This window comes from Podarcis liolepis (genome assembly GCF_965112155.1).
Source record: "Podarcis liolepis genome assembly, chromosome: 3".
Lineage (NCBI taxonomy): Eukaryota > Metazoa > Chordata > Lepidosauria > Squamata > Lacertidae > Podarcis > Podarcis liolepis.
Window position 1 is genome coordinate 61,103,271 of NC_139557.1, and position 12,130 is coordinate 61,115,400.

At 42.2% G+C, this 12,130-nt stretch overlaps 1 protein-coding gene across 1 annotated transcript; it reads right to left on the bottom strand.

The window, feature by feature from the left end:
- Nucleotides 1–6,458: 6,458 nt before the first annotated feature.
- Nucleotides 6,459–7,478, bottom strand: LOC310704552 (trace amine-associated receptor 5-like; the record flags this gene model as incomplete). Its single annotated transcript, XM_083498202.1, has 1 exon — nt 6,459–7,478. The coding sequence occupies one exon, from the start codon at nt 7,476–7,478 to the stop codon at nt 6,459–6,461; it is 1,020 nt and encodes a 339-aa protein (XP_083354328.1).
- Nucleotides 7,479–12,130: the final 4,652 nt, after the last annotated feature.

Genomic DNA, 12,130 nt, shown 5'->3' on the forward strand with positions numbered 1-12,130 from the left:
AGTAGATGAACAAGAGGTGTAGTTGGAGTCTCAATCCTAAAAAAACAAAAAGTGTCCAAGGTACAATATAATAGTTACCTTGCTTTGTGATAAATATTAAATATTAGCTACCTACTTGTGGTTTTTGGGAGGTATGTCCAGCATTGCCAGACTCTCTTGCCGAATACCGACAGCCACACTGACTTCTGGCATCAGCCATGTAACAGGGATGTGTGTCAGATTTAGACACATCCCAAGCCAAAGTGAGATGCCTCATATACCACGCAAGTGTCCTGGGCGGGGAAAACCGAGACATCCCATTTTTTCCTGTGAGAGCATTTTGGGTGCTATGATCTCTCACAATTTCCAGTCAAGATCTTGCCCCTCAAAAAGCACCTTTGGGTGGGCATAATATTGTACAGGGCCCCAAAACACACATTTGTGGGCACTATGGGAGCACAGCCACCACCAAAGTGCTTCTTTTGGGCTCTGTGATCTTGCATAGGCCACGTGATTCATGCAAGAGCACGGATGGGAAAACGTGTGTCCCAGTTTTGGGACTCAACATGTTGGAGGGTATGGCCTCAGGGCCTATCTGAGGTGAAACAGGGCCTCTGCTAGATGGGCATGAGGAAGCAGGGACCTCTGAAGCACTCTGTGGCACATTGGGAATCCAGACATCACAATACCTGAGTTTGCCATAATGACATAATACCAGAGTTCAATGATGGAGGAAGGCGGAGCAAATAACAGAGTGGGGATCAGGTACAGATGAAGTGGTCCATTATGACTGATGGGTCTAGCTTGTAATCAAGAGAGGAAGATTTAAGCAGTGTTCTCCAGTCCCAGTGCTTTGGGATAGGGACTAGCATTGCAAGAGCAAAACTGAATGCCTCTAAGGAAGATGCCAGGGTGGAGAAGATCCTTCAGGGTGGAGAAGATCCTAGTTTGTAACGAGAGGAAATGAGTCAACCCAGAAAGCAAATTCTTTTTAGGATCCCGCCAGATGTCCTTTTTAGTGATTATTGCTGCTCATGATGCTATCGGGACAGTCATACGTAATCCTACTTTCAATACTGTTTGCACCTGCAGACGCTTTAGGTCAGTCACACTGATTCATTTCCAATCAGTGCAAATTCCATAACTTCCTGCTTAAAGCAGTATTTCTTTTATACCACAAATGATTGGGTCCTCCTCCCATTGCCTCCCACTTCTACTGCCCTTCCGGACAGGAAGATTGTGAAAGCCTTGGGGGAGCACTGCGGAATAAACTAAAGTGAAATAAATCTACAACTAATACTATTAATGTATCAAGAACACATTTCAGAATACACCTGCAAAAAAACACCAGTCTGGAGGGGCTCAGTGTTTTTCTCACTCCAAAATCAACTTTAAAGTGACCTACCACAAAACCCTCTGGACCTGTTTTTGTGTAATTTGGTAGGTTTCCCTCCTTTTCATACCAATTGCCCATAAAACACTAAGTAATAAAAAGGGACGCGGGTGGCGCTGTGGGTTAAACCACAGAGCCTAGGACTTGCCGATCAGAAGGTTGGTGGTTCGAATCCCCACGACGGGGTGAGCTCCCATTGCTTGGTCCCTGCTCCTGCCAACCTAGCAGTTCGAAAGCACGTCAAAGTGAAAGTAGATAAATAGGTACCACTCCGGTGGGAAGGTAAACGGCGTTTCTGTGCGCTGCTCTGGTTTTGCCAGAAGTGGCTTAGTCATGCTGGCCATATGACCCAGAAAAACTGTCTGCAGACAAATGCTGGCTCCCTCGGCCAGTAAAGCAAGATAAGTAGGCTGGGCTGGATGAATCCCAAGCCAGAATTCAGATTGCCGGAAAAAATATCAGCAACCTCAGATATGCAGATGACACAACCTTGATGGCAGAAAGTGAAGAGGAATTAAAGAACCTTTTAATGAGGGTGAAAGAGGAGAGTGCAAAATATGGTCTGAAGCTCAACATCAAAAAAACGAAGATCATGGCCACTGGGCCCATCACCTCCTGGCAAATAGAAGGGGATTATAGAAGGGCAAATAGAATATAGAAGGGCAAATAGAAGGGGAAGAAATGGAGGCAGTGAAAGATTTTACTTTCTTGGGCTCCATGATCACTGCAGATGGTGACAGCAGTCACAAAATTAAAAGACGCCTGCTTCTTGGGAGAAAAGCAATGACAAACCTAGACAGCATCTTAAAAAGCAGAGACATCACCTTGCTGACAAAGGTCCGTATAGTAAAAGCTATGGTTTTCCCAGTAGTGATGTATGGAAGTGAGAGCTGGACCATAAAGAAGGCTGATCGCCGAAGAATTGATGCTTTTGAATTATGGTGTTGGAGGAGACTCTTGAGAGTCCCATGGACTGCAAGAAGATCAAACCTCTCCATTCTTAAGGAAATCAGCCCTGAGCGCTCACTGGAAGGACAGATCCTGAAGCTTAGGCTCCAATACTTTGGCCACCTCATGAGAAGAGAAGACTCCCTGGAAAAGACCCTGATGTTGGGAAAGATGGAGGGCACAAGGAGAAGGGAACGACAGCGGATGAGATGGCTGGACAGTGTTCTCGAAGCTACCAGCATGAGTCTGACCAAACTGCGGGAGGCAGTGGAAGATAGGAGTGCCTGGCGTGCTCTATCCATGGGGTCACGAAGAGTCGGACACGACTAAACAACTAAACAACAACCGGCGGGAAGGTTCGCCAGAAGCAGCTTAATCATGCTGACCACATGATCCGGAAGCTGTACGCCAGCTCCCTCAGCCAATAAAGCGAGATGAGCGCCGCAGCCCCAGAGTCGGTCACGACTGGACCTAATGGTCAGGGTCCCTTTACCTTTTTAAGTAATTAAAAAAAAACTGCACTCAATATTTTAACATTTCTAACCAATGTTCAACCAGTAAAACAGTATGAAAGCATATTAAACAAATAAAGACAAGAATTCAGGGAATTCAAATGAATTAAAAACAGGGCCCAATTTTATGGGTCAGGGAAAGCCTGGACAAAAAGATATCTCTTTACAAGACATCTGAAGCAACTGATGGTTTCTGCTTCACATATGGCAGATGAAAGTGCATTTCATAGCACAGGGGCATTAGCAGGAAATGCCTGCTTTGAGGTAACCACTGTATGGTATTCTGAAGGTTGCAGTACGCTGAATAGAATTTCCCCAGATGATCTAAGTGAGACTATACAGGGGCAGTTGGCACGTAAAGTAACTGGGAACTGCAGCAGCGCCTAGACAGCAATAGAGTTACCACATTGCAGGTGGAATAAAAGCACATATCATGTGCAACTTCTAAATCAGCCACTTGGGGGAGCCAAATATCATGGATCCAAACATAGTATAAGGCTCCTTTCAGAGCTAGGTATATAAGCATCTGGTCACATATTCTATTTGTTTGCAATTTCAGTCTTTTATGTCTTTTAGTTTGTGGGTGTATTCTTTTACCGGTAGGTTAAACATTTGCAAAGTGAGTTGCACAGGGATGAAGCAACAGATAGGACTTTTTCTTTTGTACAGTAGGCTACACTCCAGCCACACAAAGACCAGAGATTTCTATATGCAGACACACACACCTCTTCAGCCTGGCAAGGAAGAGGAACCACAGTTCAAGGATACAGTCTAGTTGGACCAAAAATTAAACCATGCAAAATGGCACGTTGTAGGGCTTCTGAGGGCCCTGGCTGAGGACTCCCAAGAGACAAGCATATTTATTTATTTATTTATAAAAACATTTATATGCCACTATAAAATTAAAAATATATAATAAAAACACATAAATAAGTTTAAAATCAGAGGTTATAAACTAACATGGAAAGATGTATTCTTATTTCTCTTTTTAAAGTAAATTTTATTCATAATTTTCATCACTACAATTTCTCCACATTAAAAGTAACAATGCATTAAACCTCGACTTCCCTTCCTGCCTTCCATGGTTTCCTCCAAAACTCCATTACTACTGCAAATGCTAGTCAATCCATAGCCCCTCTATCTCACTTCATCTCAACATAACTTATACTGCTGAATTTACTCTTAAATCTGCTAACATTTTAACCTTTTGGGAAGATATAATCAGTGCTTTTTCTGGGGGAATGTACGGTACCTAAACATTTTGTGAATCTAACTGGAGAAGAAACTAATAATTTTTTTTAAAAAAAATTCTTCTATAGCATGGTGAATCATCAGTGTGTGAAGTAGTGTGGAATGTGTGGAGGTAATGCATGTTCTTTGTACTTTTGTCCATTTACTGTATTTATTTTTCCCAATTTGAACTATAAAATGGTGATTTGGTTGAGTCAAAATGAGAGTACCCCTAAACATATTTTTTTTTAGGAAAATAGCATTGGATATAGCATTTTAAAAAATCCTAACCAATCACTTAAAAATCCTAACCAACCACCCATTCAACGACCTACTATAACCTCCATGCCTTCAAAAACAAGCAGCATGCAGAGCAGGGAAGGTGGAGGAGAAAAAGAGATGTGGGAGCAGAAGCAGGGGAAAGAACAACCAAGATAGAGAAGGGAGTGGGAAGGAAGTTAAGTAAGTAAGTAAGTAAGTAAGTAAGTAAGTAAGTAAGTAAACAAACAAACAAACAAACAAACAAACAAACAAACAGACCTCAAACCCCAAACTTCTTCTTCTTCTTCTTCTTCTTCTTCTTCTTCTTCTTCTTCTTCTTCTTCTTCTTCTTCATACCTCACCTATTTGGCTGGGTTTCCCCAGTCACTCTGGGAGGCTCCCAACAGAATATTAAAAACATGATAAAACATGAAACATTAAAGATTTTCCTAACCAGGGCTGCCTTCAGATGTCTTCTAAAAGTTGTGAACATAGTTCTTTATTTCCTTGACATCTGGTGGGAGGGCGTTCCACAGGGCGGGTGCCACCACCGAGAAGGCCCTCTGCCTGGTTCCCTGTACCTTCGCTTCTGTTAGTGAAGGAACTGCCAGAAGGCCCTTGGCGCTGGACCTCAGTGTTTGGGCAGAACAATGGGGCGGAGACGCTCCTTCAGGTATACTGAGCAGAGGCCGTTTAGGGCTTTAAAGGTCAGCGCCAACACTTTGAATTTTTCTCAGACATGTACTACTGAAAACTTGAGTGCAACCCCAGCACCCGTTATGGTCTATGGGCCATGTGTTTCAAAGTGTCCACAGCTGGTTTCCATTCTCCCCTCCCCAAGGTCAGTCAAGGCAAGGAAAGGGCCCAGGAGAGCAGGGCTGCCAGGAGATAGGTGGGCAGATTTGGCTTCTGCTATAATTATAGCTGAAGCTGAAAATATGCTTCTGCTATTTAAATATTTCTTCAGGTCAGAGGACAATCTATTTCCACAAAGAGAGTCACATTTGCTCAATATATGCAAACAGAAGAGCAATCAAATAAAAATGGAAATAATCATTCTTATGAAATAAGTTGTGATAATTATTGAGAGGCTTTGTGGATAGAATCACAGATGTCATGATTCACAGAAGAAACTGCTGATGCATCCTGCTGGAGCAAAACCTCCAAAAGAGAGGAGGGGAGGGAAAGAGAAGATAGAAAGCGCTTGTTACAAGAAATATTCTCAGCCGGGCAAAGAATTTTAGTCCATTAATCATCTTGATTGATTGATTGATTGATTGATCGATTGGCCATTAAATATATTTGCATATTTCCCAAATATTGTCAACAACTTGAGAAATATTGACAAATATCAACAAAAGTGTGAGGTGACTTAAAAAGAAAGCAAACTTTTACAATTGAAATCAGTTTAATATTTTATTCATCATCCTTTGTTACAATGATGCACCAATATCGTTTCAAAAAGCAAACTGAATAAAACGTACCCTGAAATTAGGCTCCTACTGAATGATCAACCAAAAATCAAGGTGTTTACTGTACCGATTAAATCCATTTGGGCTTTCAGTCCTATTTTGGCTTCCGTACTATTAACAGCTACTGTGTTTGGATAACTTTCTCTTTTCATTTGGTAGCATTTCAATCCATTACTAAAATGAATTACTCGTATGGTAATACATACATACATACATACATACATACATACTGTATTAATAAAGCAATAAATGAGTCCCTCTCCTCGCCATATCTTTCACTTACAGGGTTTCATTTAATTCCACATTTTTCTCACTCTATGGCCACCATACGTTTACAACACTCTTATACCAATTTAGCAGTCATGGAGAATCCTGGGGGCTGTAGTTTGTTAAGGGTGCTGGGAACTGTAATTCTGTGGGGTCAACAACCTTTGCAAACTAAAGTCTGCAGAATCCTTTTGGGGAAGCCAGGATGTTTAAAGCAGCATAAGAGTTATTTAAATGTATGGTGTGGTTGTGACCAAAATTACTTCAGCCATGGGCATTGGTCCATGGGATGGTCCAGGAGATCTGAATCCCAAGCCTTTTGTGCTAGGCCCCAGATCTCCTGACCTCTCCATCTTTGGGTGGTATCCAGCCATGTAGTAAGTTAGCACCTCTGGGTTATTCCTCCTGGTACAAGTCCACAGTAGACGTTCTTGTATAGAAGATCTGACGGGATAAAACAAGCTTTACAGCTTTCCTGAACCAGTGGTAGGAAAACACATAAATCAAAGGGTTGCAGGCTGAATTAAAGTAAGCAAACCAAATGAGAACATCAAACACAACAGGTGGGGTAATGAAATCAAGAAGGCTGTCTACCATCGTGTCCACGGTAAACGGCAACCAGCATAAGAGGTAGATGCCAACAGCGATTCCCAGTGTTTTCGCTGCCTTCATTTCTCGCCTTGTCACTCCTGACCGACGCATGGACCCGGCTCTCTGATTGACACTGTTTATCTGCTTGGCTTGCCTGGTCGCCACGATAAATATCTTGACATACAGCCCTACCATGATGAGGCAGGGGAAGAAGAAGAGCGGGAAGTTTATCCAGCCCCAGAGTTTGTTGAACAGCAGCTGGCAGCTCCCAACGCAAGGCATGTCCTGCAAGAACTGGCCTAAACTTTCCTCAACTCTTTTGCTATAGAGGAAGATGGACGTGTAAAGCACAGGGACTCCCCACCCGACCACGACGTAGACGCCAGCGACCCTCACGGTGAACTTGGTGGTGTAGCGCAGAGGGTCGCAGATGGCACAGTGGCGGTCGATGGCGATAAAGCAGAGGTGGAAAATGGAGGCCAAGCAGAAGACGGTGTCCAGGAAGGTGTGGAAATGGCAGAAGGCATCTCCGAAGTACCAGCAGCTCTCCACCGAGCGGATCGTGCTGAAGGGAAGGACTGTTAAGCCTAGCAGGAGGTCTGCTAGCGCCAGGGAGAGCAGCAAGAAATTGGTGGGGGTGTGAAGGATTTTGAAGTGGAAGATGGAAATAATCACCAGCAGGTTCCCCAGGACTGTAAGTAGCATGCCCAGGGCACAGACCACGTAGATGGTTAGCTGGACCCCAAAGGGATGTAGGGTTCGGTAGCAGGAGCCATTAATCTTAAAGCAAAGCGGGGCTGGGGCAGCTTCCACAGCAGAGCTCATTCTTCTCCACCACTTCTTTCTGCCCCTCTCAGCTGTTTTGGCTCTGGCAATCTTTCTTCTGTATCTGAGGGAGGGTGGGCGTAAATACGTAGCTACTTATTTTATTATATGACCGAGTTCATTAATTTATGAATCACCTCCCACGTGAGTCTCAAGGTGATTTACAAACACACCAAGCAAACAACTAAAATTGTCTCTCTTTCCTTTTTTAAGGCACAAAAGATGACACTTTGAAATACAGAATAAACATCTTTTTGCCCAGCTGGAAAAGCTGGTCGAAACAAAAAATGCCTTCCAACTGTGTCTGGAAAATATAAATAGTAATATTTAAGGGACTTGGAGTAGATACTCTCCTGCAGACAGCAGCAGTGACCTACTGGGTATATAAGGGGAAAGGAAGTATTTCAAGTTACCTGGTGCCTGGCTCCAAAGGAGCCATCTCCATTTCAGTTTCTTTCATTTTCCTGATCTTAAGTTCAGTTTTCCATATTTCCACATCAGTTTGTGATATTCTTTTCTTGTGATGTTCTCATGAATATTCAACAGCATTTGAGTGACATATATACATTTTTGCAAAACAATTTCCCCTAACTAAGTGCACCTCTGTGTGCTAGTTTCACTAATATCTGATTTTATTACCCTACTTTTATACATGTTACTTGGCTGGAGAATGCACTACAGAATTTGGAGAAGTGCAAATGTAGAAAGATGGCTGTATTTTCTTAAAATAATTTTGGAAAGTGAATTTAGTAGGTTCACCATTAAATGTGAACTGAACCAAATTTCTCCCTCGCCTCTAATAGGGCATTATTTGTTGATACCAAAACCTTGAACTTTGCCTGGTAATTATGAAGCACAGAGTGTAATATTTGTACAAAGAATCCTTAGGAGAGAGTCTGTCTGGCTCAAGGAATATTATTACAAAACTAGGTGATCAGTCAAACTGGTGTAACCCCACTAGTTTCATACATACACAAAATCACATCCTTTTCCTATTGATTCATTAATCTGTAATAGCCTCCTCCTCTAGTTCTATACTGTATTCATGATCACGAAAGCAGACTAAGATCCCCTTCCCACTTTTAAGTGGACAAAGAATGGACAAAATCCACCTTCTCACTTTTAAATCACCCTGATTTAAGTACAGTGAAGTGTTACAGGGAAATTAATGTGAATTAGGAGGTTTGTGAGTGCTCACTAGTTCTGTTTTGTTTGTTTTTTGTTTCGCCTGAATGCCATGACACTTTATTATGACCATAAGGTTGCCTGGGGTAGGAGGATTTTGTTTTTGGCTGCACCCATTCTAGAGGCGCAACTACATGCTTGCTCTGTAACAGCATTCACAGCATTCTTCAGGGTTTACAGGACTAATGTGGTGGTGGGGCAATATTTCCATACTGAGAAGACTTTAAAATGTTGTATAAAACATTGCAAATAAAAAATAAATGCAACAACAACTCTCCAAAAAGACAAAGTGCATTTCTGGGGTATCTTAAATATGCCCCCCTCTCAATAGAGAGGTAGATAGTCAGATAGCTATAGATACAGACATAAGAAGAGCATTTTCCCTTTGTCTCACCTCTGATAATAATAATAATAATAATTTTATTGTTTAAACCCTGCCCATCTAGCAGGGTTGACTCGGCCACCTTCTCCTAGAAGTCATAAGTCTATACAGGAAACAGGGTTGTTAGGGTGAATTTAAAAATTGACTTGTTACATAATTTACAGCTTTATCTTCTGCTTGTTCACTCAGAGGAAAGTCCTCATACTTTCAATGGGATTTACCCCCAAGTAAGTGACAGCATGGCTCAGTGTTGGAAAAGGGTGATTTGGGCTACTTCAGTAAATCTACATATTTGTTTAGAATACTGTACGTGCATATGGGAATATTGCACTGTGTGCACAACGGTGTATTTTTCAATCTTCAATCTTTGCTTGGTTATGATTCCCTTTTGTATTTTCATAAATCTGTTTTTAAAAATGAAAAATTGGTTATGTAGATGAAGAGGAGAACAAAATAAATGTTTATGTAATGGTGGTGGTGGGAACTTTATTTCTCACAATTTCCAAAAAAAAAGTTTCAGGTTTTTTAAAAAGGGTGTTTCTTCATTTCCAGTTACTGAAAAAATATAAACAGAATTACAGGACTGAAAATCTCACATCCAAAAGATTAAAAAAAAATAGTCAACATTTATTGATTTCTATGGTCTAGTATCACAGTTTAAATATCAAACCTCTCTTTTACAAAGCAAATAAACCAGGATAAAGGACAGTACTGAAGTAAATTTCCAAGGTGTGTGTGTGTGTGTGTCTTTCTGTTTTTGGAAGTCTCCAACAATTAGTCTGGATGATTTGAATTTGTTACATTCTTTAAAGCCAGAATTAAGACAAAGTCAATCAGTAGTTTATCTGAAACTTTTTTTAAAAAGTAACTGAAATGCACGTGTAATTAGTATAAAGACTTGGATCATATACATGAAAATGAAAATCCAATTTCTTGTAGTTGGGTTGAAATAGAACAAAGTACAGTAAGGATTACCTGCTGTTGCCCACCACCTTAACTTCCAGAGTTTCTCTTCAGCTGGGAAGTCTGAAGTCAGTCAATGCCTTATATAATCCCGTCCTTTCTAATGAACAGTGTAACTGAAGGTGTGGTCAGCAAGGCACATGTGTCTTCAGCAACAGCAATGTTGCTGGCTGTCAAATGTCCTGTGATGTACAGACCTCCATGCTCATTACTCACTTGGCTGTTTAATCTTAACAGCAGGGTCACCAATTGCCTATACATGTCCTGCCTATAATAATGTTGCTCTAACTGTCCACTGTTTTCCCCACAGATTTGGCCTGTTCCCTCTCATCTAAGTCCCAGAAAAGGTCCCTCTCGTCATTCCTACCTCTTCGATTAAGTTGCAATTCTACTTTCTTTAAGATGAGCTGCATTTTCTTGTGAGACATTTCTCATTCTCATCCATATTACTTACATATTCCTTTACTGGAAGCTTCGTATAAATATTTTACCTTATCAACCAAATATTGCAAGCTTGGACGACAATATGCAAGGAGGGCAGGCAATGTTATTATTCCTTAGACATGTTGTTGGGTTGTATCACCTGTCTTCAGTGCAGACCCTTTGAAATTAATGACTAAACTCTGAGCATGTCTAGAGTTGGAAAGCACGGATTGTCTTTCAGCCTAACCTCAGCGTATTGTTGTGTTGATGAAATGAGAGCAGTCCATGTAATCTGCCTTGCGCTTTTTGGTGGATGGGTGGGATGCAGCAGTGATAGAGGGGGAAAAATCTGAGAGGTACAGAACTTGCTCAGGTCTTGACAGGACAGTAGAATGCTGAGAGAAAACTATAATGATATTTTGGGTGCTTGCAAAAAGTGTTTTAAAAGCAGCAGTATAACAACAGTTGTTTGTTAGCAAGTAAGCCAACCCAAACAGCATCTTCTTTGTACTGTTTTACTATATACTTTGTGAAGGCTTAGAGTCACACTTTAGGGTCAACCACACAATCACCCCCTGCCCAACGTGCTGCTCAAGGAAACACCATAGGTATGACAGAGATTATTATGGGCCAGAAAAAGAATGGGAACAACTGTCTAATTCCCAGCACAGTCCTGATGTTTCTGCCTAGGATCAGGACATCCTGTCTCTGTCAATGGACAGCTCAACTACCCGCCAGGTTTCTGTGATTTGCTACAGACAAATCCAAGGTAGAGATGAATAGAGTCAGAGCACCTAAGACTCCTCTCCAGGATTGGGACCGGGTCTTTGTAAATCAGACCGCTGGTGCTAAAAAACTGAATGCTCTAGAAACTGCATTGAGTGTTGAATAGGGAGGCTGGCCTGTTGACTTCAAGGACTACCCTAATGTCTTTGGTCATGCTGGATAAAGCATCTCCTCCCTAAAAGAGGGCACATGTTGCGGTAAGACCTGGAGACTGACCTCCTGGTTGTGGGTGGGTATATTGGACAGCTACAACACCCGATTGGTAGGTCCCTCATTGCTGGGTTGAATCTGGCCAATTGGGTGCAGTCTAAATGGATCGAGGGACCTATATATACCTATGCACGTGACCCAGAGCTTCCTCTTTCAGCTTGTGCTTCGGAACACCCGCCCACCTCTCCCTATATTTAGGGCATTTTGTGATTGACCTTGCTATGCCGTCGTGTGTCGTCTGTCGTTGGGACAGGGGCATGGCAGGAATTTTCCCCACTTGGCTGATTGGCTGTTGCCATTTGGGTTTTGCCTGCCGCGTAGCAAATCGTCATAACTTGTAAGGTTGCGGATAGGCACTGGTTCAGGTGATAGGGATGTGAAAACGGTTTGCCATCCCTATGTTAAGGGTACAGTGGTACCTCGAGTTAAGAAATTAGTTCGTTCTGGAGGTCCGTTCTTAACTTGAAACTGTTCTTAACCTGAGGTACCATTTTAGCTAATGGGGCCTCCCACTGCCACCACACAATTTCTGTTCTCATCCTGAAGCAAAGTTCTTAACCTGAGGTACTATTTCTGGGTTAGCGGACTCTGTAACCTGAAGCGTCTGTAACCCGAGGTACCACTGTATTCCGTTGAAGGAATCCAGGGACTCAACTTGGTTTGGTCAACCCCCGAGAGGGGGTTGTGCCCGTGCCTGAGTCCA